The sequence below is a fragment of the Tursiops truncatus genome, chromosome 1, assembly GCF_011762595.2.
Source record: "Tursiops truncatus isolate mTurTru1 chromosome 1, mTurTru1.mat.Y, whole genome shotgun sequence".
Classification (NCBI taxonomy): domain Eukaryota; kingdom Metazoa; phylum Chordata; class Mammalia; order Artiodactyla; family Delphinidae; genus Tursiops; species Tursiops truncatus.
The window spans coordinates 46226888-46251400 of NC_047034.1; the positions used below are offsets into that span (position 1 = coordinate 46226888).

The 24513-nt window shown below is 39.3% G+C and overlaps 2 protein-coding genes across 10 annotated transcripts in view; one reads left to right on the forward strand and one right to left on the reverse strand.

The window, feature by feature from the left end:
- TSEN15 (tRNA splicing endonuclease subunit 15) overlaps nucleotides 1-10762 on the reverse strand; it is a 538803-nt gene extending 528041 nt beyond the window's left edge. For 2 of the 4 annotated variants that reach the window (XM_033853568.2, XM_073803605.1), the window contains exons 1-3: nucleotides 10586-10762; nucleotides 8313-8394; nucleotides 7896-8031 (exon numbers count right to left, since the gene is read on the reverse strand). In XM_033853568.2, the coding sequence (XP_033709459.1) occupies nucleotides 7896-8031; nucleotides 8313-8394; nucleotides 10586-10708 (341 nt within the window). In that variant the 5' untranslated portion in view covers nucleotides 10709-10762. The remainder of the gene's footprint in view (nucleotides 1-7895; nucleotides 8032-8312; nucleotides 8395-10585) is intronic. The other 2 variants (XM_073803611.1, XM_019952179.3) reach the window with 2 other exon arrangements.
- A 12977-nt stretch (nucleotides 10763-23739) lies between these two features.
- The window catches only part of COLGALT2 (collagen beta(1-O)galactosyltransferase 2), a 148434-nt gene continuing 147660 nt past the window's right edge, over nucleotides 23740-24513 (forward strand). For all 6 annotated transcript variants that reach the window (XM_073803626.1, XM_073803627.1, XM_019952566.3 and 3 more), the window contains exon 1: nucleotides 23740-24393. In XM_073803626.1, coding sequence (XP_073659727.1) covers nucleotides 24131-24393 — 263 coding nt within the window. In that variant the 5' untranslated portion in view covers nucleotides 23740-24130. The remainder of the gene's footprint in view (nucleotides 24394-24513) is intronic.

The window sequence follows — 24513 nt, forward strand, 5'->3', positions numbered from 1 at the left end:
GAAAAACCATATGATCATCTCAATAGCAGAGAAAGCTTTTGACAAAATTCAACACCCATTTATGATAAAAACCCTGCAGAAAGTAGGCATAGAGGGAACTTTCCTCAACATGATAAAGGCCATATATGACAAACCCACAGCCAACATCGTCCTCAATGGTGAAAAACTGAAAGCATTTCCACTAAGATTAGGAACAAGACAAGGTTGCCCACTCTCACCACTCTTATTCAACATAGTTTTGGAAGTTTTAGCCACAGCAAGCAGAGAAGAAAAGGAAATAAAAGGAATCCAAATCAGAAAAGAAGAAGTAAAGCTGTCACTGTTTGCAGATGACATGATACTATACATAGAGAATCCTAAAGGTGCTACCAGAAAACTACTAGAGCTAATCAATGAATTTGGTAAAGTAGCAGGATACAAAATTAATGCACAGAAATCTCTGGCATTCCTATACACTAATGATGAAAAATCTGAAAGTGAAATCAAGAAAACACTCCCATTTACCATTGCAACAAAAAGAATAAAATATCTAGGAATAAACCTACCGAAGGAGACAAAAGATCTGTATGCAGAAAATTATAAGACAAATGAGGAAAGAAATTAAAGATGATACAAATAGATGGAGAGATATACCATGTTCTTGCATTAGAAGAAACAACATTGTGAAAATGACTATACTACCCAAAGCAATCTACAGATTCAATGCAATCCCTATCAAATTACCACTGGCATTTTTCACAGAAGTAGAACAAAAAATTTCACAATTTGTATGGAAACACAAAAGACCCCGAATAGCCAAAGCAATCTTGAGAACGAAAAATGGAGCTGGAGGAATCAGGCTCCGTGACTTCAGACTATACTACAAAGCTACAGTAATTGAGACAGTATGGTACTGGCACAAAAACAGAAAGATAGATCAATGGAACAGGATAGAAAACCCAGAGATAAACCCATGCACATATGGTCACCTTATCTTTGATAAAGGAGGCAGGAATGTACAGTGGAGAAAGGACAGCCTCTTCAATAAATAGTGCTGGGAAAACTGAATAGGTACATGTAAAAGATGAGATTAGATCACTCCCTAACACCATACACAAAATAAGCTCAAAATGGATTAAAGACCTAAATGTAAGGCCAGAAACTATCAAACTCTTAGAGGAAAACGTAGGCAGAACACTCTATGACATAAATCACAGCAAGATCCTTTTTGACCCACCTCCTATATAAATGGAAATAAAAACAAAAATAAACAAATGGGACCTAATGAAAGTTCAAAGCTTTTGCACAGCAAAGGAAACCATAAACAAGACCAAAAGACAACTCTCAGAATGGGAGAAAATATTTGCCAATGAAGCAACTGACAAAGGATTAATCTCCAAAATTTATAAGCAGCTTGTGCAGCTTAATAACAAAAAAAAAATAACCCAATCCAAAAATGGGCAGAAGACCTAAACAGACATTTCTGCAAAGAAGATATGCAGACTGCCAACAAACACATGAAAGAATGCTCAACATCATTAATCATTAGAGAAATGCAAATCAAAACTACGATGAGATATCATCTCACACCAGTCAGAATGGCCATCATCAAAAAATCTAGAAACAATAAATGCTGGAGAGGGTGTGGAGAAAGGGAACACTCTTGCACTGCTGGTGGGAATGTGAATTGGTTCAGCCACTATGGAGAACAGCATGGAGGTTCCTTAAAAAACTACAAATAGAACTACCATATGACCCAGCAATCCCACTACTGGGCATATACCCTGAGAAAACCAAAATTCAAAAAGAGTCATGTACCAAAATGTTCATTGCAGCTCTATTTACAATAGCCCGGAGATGGAAACAACCTAAGTGCCCGTCATCGGATGAATGGATAAAGAAGATGTGGCACATATATACAATGGAATATTACTCAGCCATAAAAAGAAACGAAATTGAGCTATTTGTAGTGAGGTGGATAGACCTAGAGTCTGTCATACAGAGTGAAGTAAGTCAGAAAGAAAAAGACAAATACCGTATGCTAACACATATATATGGAATTTAAGAAAAAAATGTCATGAAGAACCTAGGGGTAAAGCAGGAATAAAGACGCAGACCTCCTAGAGAACGGACTTGAGGTTATGGGGAGGGGGAAGGGTGAGCTGTGACAGGGCGAGAGAGAGTCATGGGCATATACACAGTAACAAACGCAGTAAGGTAGATAGCTAGTGGGAAGCAGCCGCATGGCACAGGGATATTGGCTCGGTGCTTTGTGACAGCCTGGAGGGGTGGGATGGGGAGGGTGGGAGGGAGGGAGACGCAACAGGGAAGACATATGGGAACATATGTTTATGTATGACTGATTCACTTTGTTATAAAGCAGAAACTAACACACCATTGTAAAGCAATTATACCCCAATAAAGATGTTAAAAAAAAAAAAAAAAGAGTCATGTACGAAAATGTTCATTGCAGCTCTATTTACAATAGCCCGGAGATGGAAACAACCTAAGTGTCCATCATTGGATGAATGGATAAAGAATATGTAGCACATATATACAATGGAATATTACTCAACCATAAAAAGAAATGAAATTGAGTTATTTGTAATGAGGTGGATAGACCTAGAGTCTGTCATACAGAGTGAAGTAAGTCAGAAAGAGAAAGACAAATACCGTATGTTAACACATATATATGGAATTTAAGAAAAAAAAATGTCATGAAGAACCTAGGGGTAAGATAGGAATAAAGACTGTGTCCTACTAGACCTACTAGAGAATGGACTTGAGGATATGGGGAGGGAGAAGAGTAAGGTGTGACAAAGCGAGAGAGGCATGGACATATATACACTACCAAACGTAAGGTAGATAGCTAGTGGGAAGCAGCCGCATAGCACAGGGAGATCAGCTCGGTGTTTTGTGACCACCTGGAGGGGTGGGATAGGGAGGGTGGGAGGGAGGGAGACGCAAGAGGGAAGAGATATGGGAACATATGTATATGTATAACTGATTCACTTTGTTATAAAAAAAAAAAGAAGAAGAAAACAAACTTAAAAAGCTAGAAAAGCAATAATCGCCAGTTGGGAAAAACTAGAAATAAATAGGACACAAATTTATTCTAGACTTACGAAATGATTTGATTCAAACAGGCTATTGATTTTATTTTTTAGGATTAAATTCAGGTAAACTCTAAATGGTAGTTCCTTCTCCAAACAAATAATATATTAATAATACTAGGTAGGATGATATTTGTTAGAGTAATTAAAAGACACAAAGGGAGAGATTTAAGGAGTGAATAATTAAGTCTTTTAGACAGAAGCATTAGTGGAAATAATGCTAGTAAAATTGTGTGTTGATATTCAAACACACAGAAAAATCTCAGAGTAAGGAGCCTCTCAAAGAAGGGTATAAATAGCCTGATATATCAAAAAACAATTCTCATAACAAATCACACATACAAAAAATATTTAATAGAAATCTAAAAATTTAATTTTATGCAATACACACAATGAAAATAACCAATTATGGTAGCTTTGATTTGGAAGGGATCTTACATGTTATCTACTGATAATCTATATCCCTCAATAAAAGACAAAGAAAGTGAAACTCAGAAAAATTAGGTGTGTCTCCAATCATCAAAGAAAATGTTGTGTCATTGTCAAGATCAGAACTTAGGTCTTATGGCTTTGGTCCAGTGGTCTTTCTATTAAATCAATATGCATTTATCATAGAGAATTAGGAAAGGAATAGGTGTTTATCAAAGTGCTTCATGTTAGAATTTACGGTGCTCTGTCCTCTTCCCTGCGTGTAAACCCACTCAGATACACCTATGTCTTCCTCTGTCCTTTCTACCTGCCCCACAGCCTCAGTGGTTCAGGTGTTCCTCCTCTAGCTCAATATTAATCTCTTCAACTAGTCTCTTGAATCCACCACTCCCCACCTCTCAAGAATCTTGCTCCATCAGTAATTACCTTAACTCCTCTATGTTCAGACTTTCTCTAGGACAGTTCACAGGGCAGCTGGCTTCCCTCAGAACAAGCAAGTCAGAGAGAGTGCCTGACAGAAACCATAGTCTTTTTTTTTTCTTGAAGTATAGTTGTTTACTCCATATATATATATATATATATATATATATATATATATATATATATATATCACTTTGCTGTATACCTGAAAAAAATATATATGTGTGGACATATATATTCTTTTTCAGATTCTTTTCCATTATAGGTTATTACAAGATATTAAATATAGTGTCCTGTGCTATATAGTAGGTCCTGTTGTTTATTTTATATATAGTAGTGTATATCTGTTAATCCCAAATTCCAAATTTGTCCCTCCCCTCTTTCCCCTTTGGTAACCATAAGTTTGTTTTCTATGTCTGTGAGTCTATTTGTTTAGTAAATAAGTTCATTTGTATCATTTTTTTAGACTCCACATATAAGTGATATCATATGATATTTGTCTATCTCTATCTGACTTACTTCACTTAATAGGATAATCTGCAGGTCCATCCATATTGCTGCAAATGGCATTATTTCATTCTTTTTTATGGCTAAGTAATATTCCATTATGTGTGTGTGTGTGTGTGTGTGTGTGTGTGTGTGTGTATACACACACGCACACATATATACCACATCTTCTTTATCCATTCATCTGTCAATGAACATTTAAGTTGCTTCCATGTCTTGGGTACTGTAAATAGTGCTGCTATGAACACTGGGGTGCATTATCTTTCAGAATTAGAGTTTTCTCTGGATATATACCCAGAAGTGCGATTGCTGTATCATATGGCAACTCTATTTTTAGTTTTTTAAGGAACCTCCATACTGTTCTCCATAGTGGCTGCACCAATTTACATTCCCACCAACAGCATAGGAGGGTTCTCTTTTCTCCACAACCTCTCTAGCATTTATTATTTGTAGGCTTTTTGATGATGGCTATTTTGACCAGTGTGAGGTGGTACCTCATTGTAGTTTTGACTTGCATTTCTCTAATAATTCGCGATGCTGAGCATCTTTTCATGTGCCTATGGGACATCTGTATGTCTTCTTTGGAGAAATGTCTATTTAGGTCTTCTGCCCATTTTTTGATTGGGTTGTTTGTTTTTTGGATATTGAGCTGTATGAGCTGTTTGTATATTTTGGAAATTAAGCCCTTGTTGGTTGCAATGTTTGCAGATTTTCTCCCATTTCGTAAGTTGTCTTTTCGTTTTGTTTATGGTTTCCTTTGCTATGCAAAAGCTTGTAAGTTTAATTAGGTCCCATTTGCTTATTTGTGCTTTTGTTTCCATTACTCTATGAGATGGATCAAAAAAAAGAATGCTGAGATTTATGTCAAAGAGTGTCCTGCCTATGTTTTCCTCTAGGAGTTTTATAGTATCCAGGCTCACATTTAGGTCTTTAATCCATTTTGAGTTTATTGTTGTATAGGGTATTAAAGAATGTTCTAATTTCATTCTTTTATACATAGCTGTCCAGTTTCCCCAGCACTGCTTATTGAAGAGGCTGTCTTTTCTCCATTGTATATTTTTGGCTCCTTTGTGGTAGATTAATTGACCATAAGTGTGTAGGTTTATTTCTGGGCTTTCTATCCTGTCCCATTGATCTATGTAGCTGTTTTTGTGCCACTACCATACTGTTTTGATTACTGTAGCTTTGTAGCATAGTCTGAAGTCAGGAAGACCCATATTCTGAAAACTGTAAGACGCTGATGGAAGAAATTGAAGATGACACAAACAGAAGGAATGATATACTGTGCTCTTGGATTGGAAGAATTGATATTGTTAAAATGACTATACTACCCAAGGCAACCTACAGATTCAGTGCAATCCCTATCAAATTACCAATGGCATTTTTCACAGAACTAGAGCAAAAAATTTTCAAATTTGTATGGAAACACAAAAGACCCCAAATAGCCATAGTCTTTTATAATCTAATCTTAGAAGTAACATTCCATCATTTTTGCCAAATTTTATTTACTGAAAGCAAGTCACTAACTCCAGACCACACTCCAGGGAACAGAAATACACAAGAGTGTGACCATCAGAAGGCTGGATTATAAGAAGCCATCTTAGAGGCTGCCTGCCACAGCTTCTAAAGAAGAAAAGCAAAAAGGGAGACTTGTTAACCAGATACCAGGACTTCCTATGAAGCTACCAATTAGGAAAATGTGGTATTGGCACAAGGATAAATATATTGACTAATGGAATATAAAGAGAGCCCAGAAACAAATCAGTGCATAGAGGGAGCTTTGGAAAATGACAGAGATGATATGTAGGACAATAAGGAAAGGAGGGAATATTCTGTAAACGGAGGTGGAGAAAAATGGTTATCCAAATGAAAATAGGGTTCCTAGCCTTCCTCTCATACCATTAAAAAAAGCAAACTTTAAAACTCTTAGGAAAATATAGGTGAACTTCTTAGACCTTTAGACAGGAAATAGTTCTTAAATTAGATACAAAGATATTGATTATTGAAAATGGATAAATAGGATTATATTCAAATTAAGAACTGTGTTCATCAAAAGATACCTGAAAGACAGATTTTAAAGCTCAGAAACACAACCCAAAGGATTATTATCAAGAATATATAAAGAACTCCTAGAAGTCAATGAGAAAACTATAAGCAATCCAGTAGGCAAAGGATATGAAAATACATTTCTCAAGAGAGGAAATATTAAATACATAAATAAATGTTCAATATCAGAGAACTGCAAATTAAGACCACAATGAGATAAGCCATTCAACTGACAAAAATTTCAAAGTCTGAGAATACTAAATATAAGAGACCACACAGCTTCCAAAGATCTTGTTTACATTGCAGGGGAAAGTAAATTGAGGCAACCACTTTGGAAAACAGTTTGAAAGTACCCCCTGAAGTTGAACATTAGCAACACTCCATCATCAAGAGAGTAGGTGTGAAAACTGTGGTACAATCACACGATGGAATGCTATATGGCAGCTCCCCACCTCCAAAATACACAATAGATCAATGTTAGCAGTATGACATTAAGCACATAAAGTGAGCCTCAAACGATTACATGCCTTTTTATAAAGTTAAAAAGGTCGAAAATGAAACAATTCCCAATGAACATGAAAAATACAGTAATACTTTACAGCAAATGAATACTTGTTAAATACTCATATTTAACTTATTCCTCAAATAACCAAAAGTAAAGCAATGATCCCTGTACCCCAAATTCCTTTTTTTTTTTTTTTTTTTTTTTTTGCGGTACGCAGGCCTCTAACTGCTGTGGCCTCTCCCGTTGCGGAATATAGGCTCTGGATACGCAGGCTCAGCGGCCATGGCTCACGGGCCCAGCCGCTCCGCGGCATGTGGGATCTTCCCAGACCGGGGCTCGAACCCGTGTCCCCTACATCGGCAGGCGGACTCTCAACCACTGCGCCACCAGGGAAGCCCCCCAAATTCCTTTTAAAATATATTACTACCTCTACAAATGCTTTGAGAGGAAAGGAACAAAACCTCCAAATTTTTACAGTCATCGAACAGCAGATTATCTGAAAATGTTAACAATATGTGGCAGACACATTGTGAGAGGGAAAAATCAAGATTTTCAACCACATTCCTTGTTTCAAAACTTTCCAATGTCTGTCTCTACAGAATCTCTGTCATTAATTAAAACCAACTTGTTGAAGCATCTGTGATATGTCAATATTAGACAGAATACTAAGATATTTTATTTTCAAAGGAAAAGTGTAAATGACAAATGCTCTGTTTGTATCTGTATGCAAGTGTACATTGCTGTGACCTGGAGTTAACTAAAAAAGTGGAATATAAAATTTTACAAAATGTGTACAAATACTATATATATATTACTACCTCTAATTTAATGATTCCTAGCACTTTATTCAGGAAAGGGACTAACCTGTTAAACAAAGATCAAAATCACCTGCCCACCTGTTATGGCTGAGGGAAGCACTGACGGGTGTAGGTACCACAGTCTGTAACCCTTCTCCTTCTATCTCAGTACCAAGAAGGCAGATGAGCTGGAGATCTGGTAATCCCACACAGTTTACTTCATGCCAACTCTTACCTGAAAGTGCATCATTGAATGGACAATAATGTTTATCAAAAATAAAAGATAAAAATTCCAAACACCTACCTAATACTCAGCTGAGCAAACATCACTTATAAAGCTATGTCTCCTTATCATTCTAGTATTTTCTGTTACCCAGTAATTCCCAATGTAAAGGAATAAAGAAATCACAACAGTGACAAAATTAATAGCAAATGTATAAACGCTGTATGCCAACCCAACCCCTCATCCCCCCCCCACCGCCCTAATAACAAAACAATAATAAAACAAATACTTACTCTCCATGAGGTCCAGGTAAACCAAGAATGCTATATAAACTTGGGTGGCATCTCCTATATCTAATTCCATCATTTCTAAATACTGAAAATCAAAATGTAATTGTCAAATAGAGAAGGAAGAATCTCTTAATATTTTCTTTCAATCAACAACTATTCATTAAATAGATAATATATAAGACTCTCTTATAGGTATAGTGGGAGTCACATGGCAATTAAGACCTGATCCCTATCAATAAAAAACTTACGGATTGTTAGGGTAAACACACGCACACCTGCAATTGTAGGTAAATAAAAATACATGACAGTAAGTGACTAAAAACCAAGTGAGTGGAATAAAAAAACATGAAACAGGTCAAAGGAGCTCCACTCAGGTGGCTTGGTTGGTGAATGTTTCCTGGCAGAGGTGGGATGCAAATTGGGCCCTGAAGGACTTGTCGTGTATGATTTGAATAAATAGAGAAGGTAGAGTAACAGTGTGAGTAATCACACAAAGGTGGGAATAAGCAACACATATTCAAGGGCCTATAAAGAAACATATCTGCCAGGAGTAGAGACATTTTTTAATAGAACTTTTGTTGGCGCATGTTAGTGGGAGCCTCTATTTCCCTGGTCTCTTATTTGCCTGTGGAGAAAGTCTGCAAGAAGACCACTCCTGGCCTCTATCCCCACCCCTGCTCACTCAAGAGTAGGGAGTTATTTAATTGTTGGTTTTTAAAGGACCAAACAAGCTGCTGCTGCTTTCAGACTTGTTGGTCAGCACTGAGCAAACATTCTTCAGGAGCCTGCCCCTGCAAGAGAAGCCTGAGGTATTCGAGCTATGTCAGTGACTAGGTGGGGAAGCAGGGACAAAGCAGAAGTGAGGCGTCAGCAGACCTGCCTGGGTGCAGATCTGAAGTCACACTTCCCCATCGAAGTCCTCCTAAGTGTGCACAGGTACAGGAAAAGAGAGGTGTTATTAACTGTCCTCCTCAAACCTTAAACGTGTTTGAAAATGACACTGAAAAGGCAATTGGGGACCAGGTGGCAAGGTCTTGATGGTCAAGCTAATAGTTTGAATTTTACCCATAAGGAAATTCTCTAAGCATGGGAATAATATAATCAAAATGGTGCTTGAGGATGATAAATCTGATACTGCGTTACTGGATCGACCTAAGTAATTTTCAAACTGAATAATACAAATGCAGAACTGAAAAATCAAACAACCAATATAAATAGTAACATGAAATCTAGAAGAAGTTTTTAAAATTTGTTACTGTTGTTCCACTTATTAAACACTTAGGTAATGTTTACTATATGTCAAGTGCTTTACCAATATTAACTGATTTAATCCTGTAACAACCCTATAAGGTTAGTACTATTCTTATCCCCATTTTACAGATGAGAAAACTGAGAAACTTGCACCAAAAAAAAAAAAAAAAAAAAATCACAAAGCTGGTGACAGAACCAGGATTCAAACCCAGGCAGTCTAACTTTGAGTTCATGCTCCTAACCACCATTATCCCTCTACATGTTTTGGTTCTTTTATGGCACTGAATAACACCTCCATGCTAGTGTTTGTTTTTCTCACCTTGAGGGGAAATAAGGGGATCAGAGCAGGAGGATAAAATCAAGCAAGAGAAGATGAAAAGATCTTCAAATTGTTCCTTTTCTGGACTGTTTTTAGATTATTATCTATGAAATATTGCTCTCCAGCAGAAGACTGCAATTCTACTAAAGTTACTAGACCAAAGTATCTAGTCCCTGATATTCCTACAAAAACCCTTATATCCATTCACTATCCGCTCATTGTTTGGGCCATGACTGGTACAGGGCAGCAATTTGCCAAGCACAGGCAAATGAGGATTGTGCCTAAACCTTAATCATTGTAGACTACTACATCTTATCCATGGCCCACAAACTGTTTGCTTGGTTACTGTGAGTATTAAATGAGACCATCCCCAGAACGAGCCCTAGACAGCAAAACTCAGATTAGTGGAGTGGTTACTATCTGGCCTTGAGGGGCAATGTATTCAATGTTGTTCCCTCCAGCTAAGAATGGTCTGAGGGAGGGGGAAGGGGGCGGTGTCAGAACAAGAGTTCAACTCATTTAAACAAACAAAAACAAGGTTGCCTGCAGCGAGCAGTGAGCATAAAGGATCCCCTTCGGTGAGGTTCGCGCGTAAACGGCGATCCCATGCGGTTGGGAGTCAAGGGCCCAAAGGGGAGCACGGCCCGTGGGTTCCGCCTGGGGTAGAGGCCTGGACCGGCGCCCTGCTCCTCTCACGCCTCCTGACCTTAGGGTGCGTGCCCATCCAGGCGTCCTCGGGGGCCCATGAGAGGGCGCCGCCGCCGCTATCGCCGCTCGGGCGCACATCGCTGCAGCCCGCGGTCGGCTGGGACTCGCCGCTCTCCTCCATGCCCTGCTGTGCGGTGCGCCCGTGGTGCACCGCGCTGCGCTCTCCGCGCCCGGCCAGAAGCAGAGACGCGCGCGTTTCGGTTCCGCTTCCCAGTCGTCCGCTGCGCTGGCGCGGGAGAGCTCAGATGCTGGGAGGACAGTTCTCTCAGACCCATCTTCAGACAAACATAGCTAGAACCTGGGCAAACGCACTCAGCTTTCGGTCTGCGCTTATTCAAATCTGGGCAGATGCTAGCGAGAAGAAGGTTCAAGGATACCCCGAGTCCAGAAGCGCTTAATTCTCCTTACGTCAGCGCTGTTTGCAACTCTGCTGAGAAAGTGGGGGAGACTTAAGGCTTCTTTGCCCTGACATGTAAGCTTAAAGTGTAGCAGTGGATGAGATCTCCAGAGAAGAAAGTGGAAAGGAGAAAGACCAGACTGCCAAGGACCTTATGTTTAGGGTGGACCGACCTTTCAGGATTAGAGGAGCAAGAGTAAAGACGAGTTGTTGAAAGTAAACAGGAGCGGTCAGAAAAGTAGGATGCAAACCAGCATAGCGTAAGCATGTGACGTGGAAGTCAAGGCCAAGGAGTTTCAATCAGGCAGAGTAGGACATTTTAAGCATTTACCTAAATCCCTAAAGTGAAATGGGGGGACGCTAGAAGTTGCTCTTACGCTTTGACAGCATCCCTCTTCCTGAAGTGTTGAGAATAGACCTTAGGGGTCAAGGGTGGAAGCAGGGGCTGGTTAGGGGGTATCGCATTAACCAAGGCAAGAAGTGACTCTCCAGAGTCAAAGTACCAGGCAGGGATAGAACTTCTGCTTCCAAATATGACAGACTAAGACCCTACTGGACTATCCCCCAGCAGAAAACATCTAGAAAAATGGGACATAATACAAAAAGCAACTACCAGAATGCCCTGGAATGCGAACAGAAGCATGACTCTGGTGGGGAGGGCAAGCTTGCTTGGAGAAGGGCAGTTGAAGAACCATAAACGAAAGTTGCCCTTTCCTTGGAGTTTAGCTTGGAGCTAAGTGCAGTCCAGGAGGCAGGCTCTTTGGCAGCAGGGGTGCATGTGGGAAAACTCCCAGGTTTTCTTTTCTGGAGAACCAAAAATGTGAAGCCAGGAAACTTTGAATGCTGAAGAAATTAAGAAATCCCAAAAGGGCAGGAGCCAGAGAGAGGATCCCCTAACTCTGCTCACATCTCTGACAGATTCTGAACCACCTGAAACAGAATTAAAAAACAAAAGATCTGAACTGAGACTAGGGTTATCCTCAAAGAAACAGAGTTTACAGTTCAAATTTAGCCGAGAAAATAACCTGCTAATGCAAAGGAAATAACACTCATCATAGAAAAGTAATAGAATCCAGAACCTCCACAACTTATTATTCATAAAGTCCAAGATATGATTCAAAACTACTGACAAATGAAAATCAAGAAAGTGGATCACATTTTGTAAAATCTGACCCTGAGATGAATCAGATGTTGAAACTGACAGATAAAGATTTTAAAGTAACTATTATAACTATCCTCAATGAAGTAAAACAAAACATATTTTCAGTGAATGAAACTCTCAGGAGACAAAAAAAAAAAAAATCTCATCAGAGAAAAAGAAAAAAGAATCACATGGAAATTCTGGACCTAAAAATTAAAGTTTCAGAAATAAAAAAAAATTTCACTGGTTGGATTTAACAGCCAAATGGAAATTACAGAGGAAAAAATTCAACGAAATTGAAGGTAGAGCAGTCATCCAAGAAATCATCCAAGATGAACAAGGAGAAAAATGATTTTTTAAAAATAAACAGAGCCTCAGAGACCTGCCACATGATATCAGTCAATCCAACATACATGTAAATGAAATACCAGAAAGAGAAAAGAAATAGAATGGGATGGAAAAAAATGGAAGAAATTAAAAATTCCCCAAATTTGATGAAAGAAATTTGCAGGTACAAAATGCTAAATGAATACCAAGTAAAATGAACACAATGAAGTCCATGCTGAAGTCAAACTGTTTAAAACCAGATAAAAAGCTTGAATGCATTTTAAAAAATGCATTACATATAAGGAGAAGTGCATGAAGATTCGTAAATTGCCCTAGAATGTATTACATTTGAATGAAGTCATTAACCTTTGTGTCTACAAGGGGCTGCTAAGCCCTAAAGAAGCAAATGACACTGAAATTAGTAGGCTCCTTGAAGCACTGAGCACTGACACTAATTCAAGTAACTAGAGGTAAGTAGATCTTTCTCTCTCACCTCTAAAGATCCCAGTCAGTTCAGGTGATGGTACTTATAGAAGCATTTAAGAGTGTTCTGTTCCTCATATGAGGAAAGGGGAAATTTTATAAATCAGTAAGGAGATCCAGTGGAATTAGGTACTATGTGAACAAAGCTCAGACATCTTCAAGGGAAGATTTTCAACTTCAGAAAAAAAAAAAAAAAGGTGTATGGAGCAGGGAGGTTAGGGAATCCCAAAAGTATACAGAAAGAACCATAAACTGGAAAAAAAAAAAAAACAACAGGCTAATGCTATCCTTTGGTAAATAGATGAAGTTCTATTACTTAGAAAAAGCATGGTATATTTAAGCATAAATACTAAATGCTTCTGACTTTTGATGTCATCATCTATTATAAAGAGTTGAAGAATGAAAATAAAATGTCTTTTGCCATTCGTTTTAAACAATGGAAACATAAATAAGTCTTGGTGATTGGAAACGGTTAAGAAAGAAAACAAAATATTTAGGAACACTTAACCTAGTATTTAAAGTATAGTCAAAATGTCTGTTGTGACAATCTAGAGTAAAATCCACCAAGGACAAGTTAGAGTTTCAGCTTCTGATAGACTGAAGAATTTCTCCTTTTATAAATGCTTCAATGGCTCACTATATCAGAGAACCAAAGTGGTTAGGAAAAAAGCTAGATAAGTAACAAGTAAAATTCCCCCTGAGTATACTGGGTGAAATCAAATTCAGTGTAATCTGGCACTTGCTCTACTGATTTCCCATGTTGATATCTGAGCCAGACCATTTTATTCCTACCAAAAAGTCTGTAATGTTTAGGCAGAGACATTAATTCAGTTAGAGTCTTCAGAGGAAAAATGAACTTTGAATTGTGATACGAATGTTTAGTGTGTGAAAAAGAAAAGGCTTTGACACAGTATTGTGTAAGACAATGATCTCAAGCTGAAAAATGTAGGCTAGCATTCTGGATCAGCTTTTAATTCACTGATTGTAAGAATGTTCTTATATATCTTGTTCCTTCTTTTGTGCACAAAGCATACAATTCCCCATTCTCTGTGTTTCCAGGAGAATAGGTGAGATGCTGATACTTAAAGTAAAATATTTAGAATGCTATGATATTTTACTATTCATATGTATGAGCACGAATGAAGAATCTCACACATATAGAAAAGAATTCAGAATAACCAAAATATGTTCTCTCCAATTTCTCATAAATTTAAGAGTGCAATCTAAATTCCCCGTTTAAAAAATCAGAATATAGTATATTTAATTTTTTAAAATACTGCTTACCTTTGGAAAAAAAACAACAAAAATAAGGTACCTAGAATAAAAATGAGCAAACCCTTTATGGAGAACATTATAAATGTTATTGAAGCTCATTAGAGAAGTATATCTGTCCATTAATTTAGGTCTTCTCTAATGAGCTTCAGTAACATTTATTGGTCAGTTTGGGGCGAATTGCCATCTTTATAATACTGATCTATAAATTGTATAAACTGTAAATTTCAATCACAGTCCCGACAGGGATTTTCTAATACTCGATAAACTGATTCTGAAATGTGGGCATAAAGGGCCCAAAATAACCAAGACCCTTCTGATGAACAAACTGAGGAAACTTATAAAGGTCAGTAATTAAGAGTATGTGAGGGCTTCCCTGGTGGCGCAGTGGTTGAGAGTCTGCCTGCCGATGCAGGGGACACGGGTTCGTGCCCTGGTCCGGGAAGATCCCACATGCCGCGGAGCGGCTGGGCCCGTGAGCCATGGCCGCTGGGCCTGCGCGTCCGGAGCCTGTGCTCTGCAACGGGAGAGGCCACAACAGTGAGAGGCCCGTGTACCGGAAAAAAAAAAAAGGTATGTGATATTTCTACAGGGGTAGATAAACCAACAGAATCAAGTAGAGAGTCATACAAATATGGACAGAGATGACATTGCAGACACAATGCAGGGTTGAGGCAATGAATACATATATGTATACATATACATAATATATATGTACATGTATATTCATATATATTCATATACATATACATGTATGTATAAAAAGAAATTGGATCCCTAATTGCACCATAAACAAAATCTAATTTCTTCTTTTTTTCCCACTCTTTTTAAATTGAGGTATCGCTTGATTTACAATTTTGCATTGGTTTCAGATGTACAACATAATGATTCAATATTTTTATACATTATACTCCGTTTAAAATTATTATAAAATAATGGCTATATTTCCCTGTGCTGTACAATATGTCCTTGTGCTTATTTATTTCATGCATAGTAGTTTGTATCTCTAAATCTCATACCCCTATTGTACCCCTACTCCCTTCCCTCTCCCCACTGACAACCACTACTTTGTTCTCTATATCTGTGAGTCTGTTTCTGTTTTGTTATATTCATTTGTTGGTTTTATTTTTTAGATTCCAAATATAAGTGATAACATATAGTATTCATCTTTCTCTGTCTGGTTTATTTCACTAAGCATAATACCCTCTAGGTCCATCCATGTTGTTGCAAATGGCAAAATTTTATTCTTTTATACGGCTGAGTAATATTCCATTGTATATATATGCCACATCTTCTTTATCCATTCATCTGTTAATGGATGCTTAGGTTGCTTCCATATCTTGGCTATTGTAAATTATGTTGCTATGAACATTGGGGCGAATGTACCTTTTTGAATTAGTGTTTTTGTTTTCTTCAGATATATATCCAGGAGTGAGATTGTCCCATTATATGGTAGTTCTGTTTTTAGTTTTTTGAGAAACCTCTGTACTGTTTTCCACAGTGGCTGCACCAATTCACATTCCCACCAACAGTGTACTAGGGTTCCCTTTTCTCCACATCCTTGCCAATATTTGTAATTTGTAGACTTTTTGATAGCCATACTGACAGGTGTAAGGTGATATCTCATTGTGATTTTGATTTACACTTCTCTGGTAATTAGCAACGTTGAGCATCTTTTCGTGTGCCTATTGGCCATTTGTATGTCTTTTTTGGAAAGATGTCTATTCAGGTCTTCTGCCCATTTTTTAATCAGGTCGGTTTTTTCTTTTATATTAAGCTGTTTATATATTTTGGATTTTAACCCCTTATTGGTCATATCATTTGCAAATATTTTCTCCCATTCAGCAGGCTGTCTTTTCACTTTGTCAGTGGTTTCCTTTGCTATGCAAAAGCTTTTAAGTTTAATCAGGCCCATTTGTTTATTTTTGCTTTTGTTTTCTTTGCCTCAGGCAACGTATCCAGAAATAAATAAACAACAACAAAAAAGAAATAAACCCACACACCTATGGTCAATTTAATCTACAACAAAGGAGGCAAGAATATCCAATGGGGAATTAGAAAATGTTCTAATTTCACTCTTTTACATGTAGCTGTCCAGTTTTCCCAGCACCACTTATTGAAGAGACTGTCTTTTCTCCATTGTGTATTCTTGCCTCCTTCGTTGTAGGTTAAATTGACCATAGGTGCGTGGGTTTATTTCTGGGCTCTCTATGTGTCTTTTTTTGTGCCAGTACCATACTGTTTTGGTTACTGTAGCTTTGTAGTATAGCCTGAAGTCAGGGAGTGTGATACCTCCAGCTCTGGTTTTCTTTCTTAAGATTTTTTTGGCTATTTAGGGCCTTTTGTGTTTCCATACAAATTCTAAAGTTATGTGTTCTAGTTCTGTGAAAAATGCCATTGGTATTTTAATAGGGATTGCATTGAATCTATAGATTGCCTTTGGAAGATTTGGAAGATTGTACCTTTTTTTCTTTCTTTGGATGATGGTACCTTTTGACCACCTTCACCCATTTACCCCATCCCCTGCCCCAGCAGCCACCAATCTACTCTTTGTTTCTATGAGTTTGGCTTTTCAGGTTCCACATAGAAGAGATCATACAGTATTAACCTTTTTTCTATCTGATTTATTTCACTTAGCATAATGCCCTCAAGTTACATCCATGTTGTCACAAATGGAAGGATTTCCTTCTTTTTTATGACTTATATATAAAACATCATACACACACACATACACACACACATATAGAAATTGCTGGATCATATGGTAGTTCTATTTTAAATTGTTTGAGAAACGTCCATGCTGTTTTCTGTAGTGACTGTACCAATTTTTATTCCCACCAACAGTGTACAAGTGTTCTCTTTTCTCCACATCCTTGCCAGCACTTATCTCTTGTCTTTTTGATAATAGTCATTCTAATAGATGTGAGGTGATATGTCAGTGTGGTTTTGATTTACATTTTGCTGATGAGTAGTGATGTTGAGCACCTTTTCATGTACCTGTTGGCCATTGTATATCTTCTTTGGGAAAATATCTATTCAGGTTTTTTGCCCATTTTTAATAGGGTTATTTGGTTTTGTTGTTGGTGTTGGTGGTTGGGTTTTTTGTTTGTTGTCTGTGTTTCTTTGCTATTGCATTGCATGAATTCCTTATTTATTTTGGGTATTAACCCCTTATCAAATATATGGTTTGCAAATATTTTCTCCATTCTGTAGGTTGCCTTTCCATCTTGTTGATCATTTCTTTTGCTGTGTAGAGGCTTTTTAGTTTGATGTAGTCCCACTTGTTTATTTTTTGTTTTGTTGCCTGTGCTTTTGGTGTCATATCCAAAAAAAATCATTGCCAAGATAAATGTCAAGGAGCTTTTCCCCTATGTTCTCTTGTAGAAGTTTTACATTTTGGGGTCTTACATTTAAGTCCATTTTGAGTTAATTTTTCAAGTGGTCTAAGATAAGGGTCCAAGTTCATTCTTTTGCATGTGAATACTATTTAGATTTCCCAACACCATTTATTGAAGAGAATATCCTTTTCCCCATTGAGTATTTGTGGCTCCCTTGTCAAATGTTAATTGGCATATTTCTGGGCTCTAAATTCTGCTCTATTGGTCTATGTGTCTGTTTTTAATGCCAGTACCTTACTGTTTTGACTACTATAGCTTTGTAATATAGTTTGAAATCAGGAAGTATGATGCCTCCAGCTTTGTTCTTTCTCAAGATTGCTTTGGTTATTCAAGGTCTTTTATGGTTTCATATGAATTTTATGATTTTTTTTCTATTTCTATAAAAAATGCCATTGGAAACTTGATAGGGATTGCATGGAATCTATAGATGGCTTTGAGTAGTATGGACATTTTAACAATATTAAGTCTTTTAATCCATAAAGATTTATAGTTCCATTTATTTGTGTCTTCTTCTGTTTCATTAATGTCTTATAGTTTACAGATCTTTTACTTTCTTGGTTAAATTTATTTCTAAATTTTTTATTGTTTTTGATGCTGCTGTAAATTAGATTATTTTCTTTATTTCTTTTTCAGATAGTTTGTGTTTAGTGTATAAAATGGCAACTGATTTTTGCATATTGATTTTGTATCCTGCAACTTTACTGAATTCATTTATTAGTTACCCCAGCAGACAAAAGAGTTTTGCAAAGACTGTGTAATCTACTCCACTGTGGAACCACTTCTGCACCAAGCTTTATCTACAGACTAATTAAATCTGCACTACATCTCATACGTATAAATTTATGTTTTCATTTTTCTGCAGTATGTGGGCCTCTCACTGTTGTGGCCTCTCCCGTTACAGAGCACAGGCTGCGGACGCGCAGGCTCAACAGCCATGGCTCACAGGCCTAGCCGCTCCACAGCATGTGGGATCTTCCCGGACCGGGGCACGAACCCGTGTCCCCTGCATCAGCAGGCAGACTCTCAACCACTGCGCCACCAGGGAAGCCCTGTTTTCATATTTTATACATGCAGGTATGATTAATAAAATATACATTCTGTTAGTATTTTTTAATTCAAGTATAGTTGATTTAAAATGTTGTGTTAATTCTGTTAATATGTTTTAGAACCTGCCAAGATCAGGGGAAATTCCATTCTCTTTGCCAGGCCATAATTAATTAACAGGCTCTTTTTGTAAATCAGTAAGGAGAACATTCAGAAAACTAAAATACACTCAAGAACACCAGCAACTGTCCATCGATCCCATCTCATCCCAGAGAAAAGGCAATGTCAAAAAGTCCCTATGGCCTATGCAGGGTAGTCCAAGAGACTCCTTGCACACAGTGGCTGAGGCCAGAGCAGATCATGCCATTAGGTACTTTTGGTGGTTACCAAAAATACAACTACTGTCATGTGCAAGGTCTTATCTTCTTTTTCTTTATATTCAAAAAAGGGTCTTCATTCTAAAAAGTATTAGGAACTATTGTTTTAGATAATAAAATGAAGAACTAAATGCTTTTATATGCTTGTAAGATGTTTTTATATGTTGAAAATAGAATGGTTTTTTATCTGTTTAAAATAAGATATTTAACCATGTAAATTCAAAATTACTGAGTTTGAAAATTTGTATATTTAAACTAAAATTTTGGTTTTGATACTTTAATCACCTGAAACCTGCAACTGCCATATGATTGTGACCATTCAATATCTTTAAAAACAGATGAACATTTGAAAGCACTATGTAGGCTAACTATACATCAGCTATTTAGCTCATTTTTTTCCATTTTTAACTGAATTTTTGGCTTTTCTAGAAATGATTGTCTATATATGATAATTATATAAAAATCATGTAATATTCCAGATTTCTCTCTTCCCACTTCCTATCCTACCCTCCAGTCATGCTGTACTCATTGTGATTTCTCATGTGCTATGTTCTCTCATTCTTTTGCTTTTATAGTTCCATCTGCCTGAAATTCCAACCTCTCCCTACACTCTGCCCACTGGCATAAAACATGCTCCTCATTTTTCAATACTTAGTTCAAAGGCATTTCTTTAATACAGCATTTCCCAACCACCTTCACTCTCTTCCTTTTCCACCATAAGATGTATACCACTTTATTACATTTATTCGTTCATTGGATGTATCTTAATTATCCATGCATTTCCAGCACCTGTGCCTTGACACAGCAGGCAGTGAGGAAACCCTGAAACAAATAAGTGAATACAACTTAAGAAACATATCTAGTCTTTTCAAATAAGATAAAGGCATGTATTTTAAATTTGTGTAAACGTGTTTGGAATTGAAAAACATTTTCCTATGGTGACTATTATATCGTTCTTGGATGCAGGCCAGAGCTTAGACAAAACTTTGAAAGTGGAACAGTTTAATTTTAGCCCTTTCCACCTTGGTCATGGCTCTTTTCCTCCCTCTACCTTCCCATATCCTTTCCCCCTCTTGGACTTGGAGGCCTCAAGCCCACATATCAGAAATCCACAGGATTTGCTTTGTCATCAAAGGGTTCCGTGCTCCAAATGAGGATCCCGTTCTGTTCCTTTCATCAAAGCTTCTTATAGTGCACCTCAGTTTAGGTACTGAGATTACGAACTCTGATTTAATTCACACAAATGTAGGAATGACAGAAACTATTGCCTAAGATTCTTCTCTCAAGTGTTTTTGTGTTGAAATTGGCATCATTGTCAATTCAGATAAATGTTTACATTGTAGGATTTTAGGCAGGTTAAGAAAAGGGAATAAAAGATCCAAGTAGTAAAAAAAAAAAAAAGGTATTTCGGTGCAGGAAAAACTATCCCTGTTGATTCATCCAAGAGACTCCCTTCTCCAACTCTGACCCAGCAGGACACCAGGGCAGGACACCTTCTGCCCCTTTCTCTAGAGAAGAAGGATTCAAACACTCAACACCCAAATGATTGACACTTAGTAATTTCATAAATGTTTGTGGAATGAAGAAATAAGGCAAGCATTTAAAAATGTTTTTACATAGAGAGAAACTGATGTCCAGAGAGGTCAAGTCTCCAAAGTCACACATATAATAAGTGACGCATGTGAGACAAAAATTTAGCTCCAACTCTAAGCATCCATTTCTCTTTCTAGTGTTACTTCTGCCCCGAAGTCATTTATTTCCTCCTCTTCTTGGCTGCTGGAGCCACAGACACCTCAAGACTCTTTCCTGCAAGAAGCCCTCTGTCCACCTCAGAGGCCCTGCCCCTGCCACAGCTGTGCTGAGAATGAGAGGCAAAGAGGTTTTTTTGTCCCTGGGGAAAGACTAAGAGGGAAGTTCCCTGGGCTGGCACGGTGTGGAGAGGGGAGGTGAGCATAAGTGCTTACTTCTAACATGCATGCAAGAACTATGGGGGACAGTCTGTTAGCAGCAGAGACAAGGAGATGCGCGTGGCTTTCAATTCAACAAGTTTTCCATGGAAAGAGCATTATAAGTGATGAATATTTTGAAGCATAGTTAGCTTTTATTTTTAAATTAGTTTTTACAAATTAACTGTTTTATAACATTGATTGTATGAGGAAAGAAAATCATCCAAGACTTGCATCACTGATTTCTAAAGAACTTGTGGCATAAATCTGTTAATAAGATGAGGACGCAACTTTCCCGGAGCTTCCCCTCTTTGCTCCCCACCCCTCAACCCCCGTCTTTAAAATGATCCACTGTTACCTACCCTATCATGCCCTCAATATCCTCAGTGACTAAATGAACACTCTAAATTGACTAAAAGTTTTAAATAGGTGTTTTTCAAGGTGCATGGCTGTGAAACTTGATTTTATCTGTAGACCAGGCCGTAATTATTTTAGAACTCTGTGCAGCTGATTTTCATTAAAATGTCATTAGAGGTCATACAGGGCACAGCACCAGTGTAGTTTTGGTGCCTCATTTCATTTTTCAAAAAAACATGGATTTGGATAAGCTTTGGTAACAGAAGTGAAATAAGACAGAAACATGGTTCCCTAGCTTTAATGCCCTGCATTTACAAATGCAGGGCATTAAACCAAGTTTTGCTGGAGTGGGGATCTTAGTCTTGAAAGATGAGGGAAACAGGCCAAGAAAGGGAAAGAAGGAAGACAGAACAACATGGAGATGGTCTCCATGGAACCTTTCGAATAGTCCCTCCAGCAACATGTCCCCTGCATAAGTGGCTGTGCCTTTGTCTGTGCCTCCAATGTGGCTGGCGTACATGCCTGTCAGGACACCTCTGACAGGTGTTTAACTCTCAGCCTGCCCTACAAAACTGAGAGTGAGGGCAATTCCTGTAGGAGGATGGAGCAGAAGGAAATGTCTGCAGGCCATTAAACATAAAAGTATGAATGTTAGCAAAGAGGTTAGAGCAGGAGACAGAGATTTGGAGGCTGCAATCACCCTGGGAGAATATGTAGGGCTAGAAGAGTAGTACACGGTGAAGGGGCTTGCACCAAGTAGACTCAGAGGAGACCAAGGAGGAGAGATGACACAACAAATCCAGGAAGGTGAGAACTGAGGATAGTTCACTGAATCTTCCAATACTGAGGTCATCTATGGCTTTGCCAGAACCACCTCAGTAAAAAAGTGGGAAACCACATGCACTGTGGTAGGAGAGATGGAAAATGAAGAAGTGGAGAAAGCAAGTGTAGAGCTCTCTTTCAAAGGGACTTGGCCAAGAGAGGGGATTGCTAGAAAGAGAGCCAAGATTTTTTGTTTTTTAATTCTTTAAGGATAGAAGATGACTGATTGAGTTTTTCTTTTATTTCTTTTTTTAGTTTTCTTTCTTTTCTTTTTATTGATTGATTGATTGATGCATTGGGTCCTCATTGCTGCACGCAGGCTTTTTCTAGTTGCGGCAAGCAGGGGCTACTCTTCGTTGCCATGCGCAGGCTTCTCACTGCAGTGGCTTCTCTTGTTGCGGAGCACAGGCTCTAGGCACATGGGCTTCAGTAGTTGTGGCACACAGGCTCAGTAGTTGTGGCGCATGGGCTTAGTTGCTCCACGGCATGAGGGATCTTCCTGGATCAGGGCTCGAACCCGTGTCCCCTGCATTGGCAGGCAGATTCTTAACCACTGTGCCACCAGGGAAGTCCCCTGATTGAGTTTTTAGCTTGAGGGAAAAGAGCTGATGGAAAGGGACCAGTTGAAGGTTCAGTAGAGTGGAGATAAATGGAGAAAAGTCCTGGACTAGAAGGGAGAGGATGGGATCAGAAGCTCTGTCATGAATAGGCACATGCAAGTAAGCAGTGCATTGATAGGGATATTAATTAGAGACAGGGGCATTTAGGGAGTTCAGTAAAGGAGGTGATATTCTTCTGAGGAAGGGAGGGGGTGGAAGGAGAGTGAAGAAGGTGTCTAATAGTTGTGGAGAAGTTTGGATACAACTAGTAAAAAGACCGTGTAGGGCAAGCTGGGATTGGAGGTCATCAATCCATCCTGCACACAGATAAATTAAAGTCTACACAATTCCACAGAGAAAGAACTCCAGATTTTTTAACTAGCTTTCCTCCATTATGTTCAAGATTAAATATCCTTCGATAGTGTATCTTAGCAATTTCACTTTATCTGCTAATTTACCTTCCCTCTTCCTTCCTTCTTCCTTATACTTCTCCTCCAGCTTGTACAGATTTTCCCTCTCTTTGTCAGTTTGGGTCATTAAGGAGAAAGAAAACCATCTAAGCGAATCTCCTCCTTAACATGCCACCCTGTCAGGAAGCTCAGGACCCTGAGTTGGCAGGTAGAGGACCTGGCCCCCAAGGGGCTTTCTTTAATTTCAAGGGTTCGATCTGGCTCTAAAATTCTCCAAGTCTTCCAACTTGATCTTATTGGGGGTCTACTCAGTCAAGAATGAATTTAAAGAGCACTTGAGTGTGAGGAAATGCAAACATTCTGCCTTTGTGGAAGTTAAAAAACTGTTTATCATAGTAGTGAATCATTAGGTGACTTTCCATTTTAGAGCTCTACCCATTTAGTCAATAAGTGCATTATGAAAAACTGGATACATTGCATCACTGTGAAGGACTTTAGACTGCGGTTTGCAAAAGCAGAATAAATTTTCTTGGAGTCGTACCGTTATGTACACACGCTCGCGCGCGCGCGCGCGCACACACACACACACACACACACACGCACGCATTCACACGCCCATTGGCAGACACGGCCACACCTCACGGCTCTGGGGGAAGCCACAGACCTCAGCTGTACAAGCTGAGCCTGGACTAGAGGAACTTTCCGCGGGACTCGGGACAAACAGCCGCACCGACACGACTGTCTGCCAGCCTGAGTCCCAGACGAGCGCCGGCGGCGGCAGGTACTCCGGGCCCCCGCGGCAGGGCCTGAGCAGCGCAGCTGGGGCGGCGGCGGCGGCGGCGGAGGCGGGAGGGTCCCGGGCTGCCGAGGTCTTGCCAGTGCGCGCGCGCCAGCCGCCTCCCCTCCGCCCCTCGCTGCCGGCCTCGGGCATCCACGGCCGGTGGTCCAGCCGCCCGCCACGGCCCTGAACATGGCCGCAAGCCCCGCTGCCCCCCTGGCCTGGGCGCTGCTACTCCTCTCGTGGGCTCTGCTCCGCGGCGGCTGCCGGGCGCGCTTCGCTGCCGAGCCGGACTCCGAAGACGACGAAGGGGAGGCGGTAGTATTCTCCGAGTCGCCCCTGCAGAGACCCACGGTGATGGTGGCCGTCCTCGCGCGTAACGCTGCGCACACGCTGCCTCACTTCCTCGGCTGCCTGGAGCGGCTGGACTACCCCAAGAGCAGGATGGCCATCTGGTGAGCTGGCTGCGCCGGGCCGGCGGCGGGGGCGGCGCCCGAAGTGTCGCTGAGGGGAGAGGGGGCCGCTCGGGGCACGCGGAGACGAGGTGCGCACACCCCTCACAGCCGGCGTGGGTC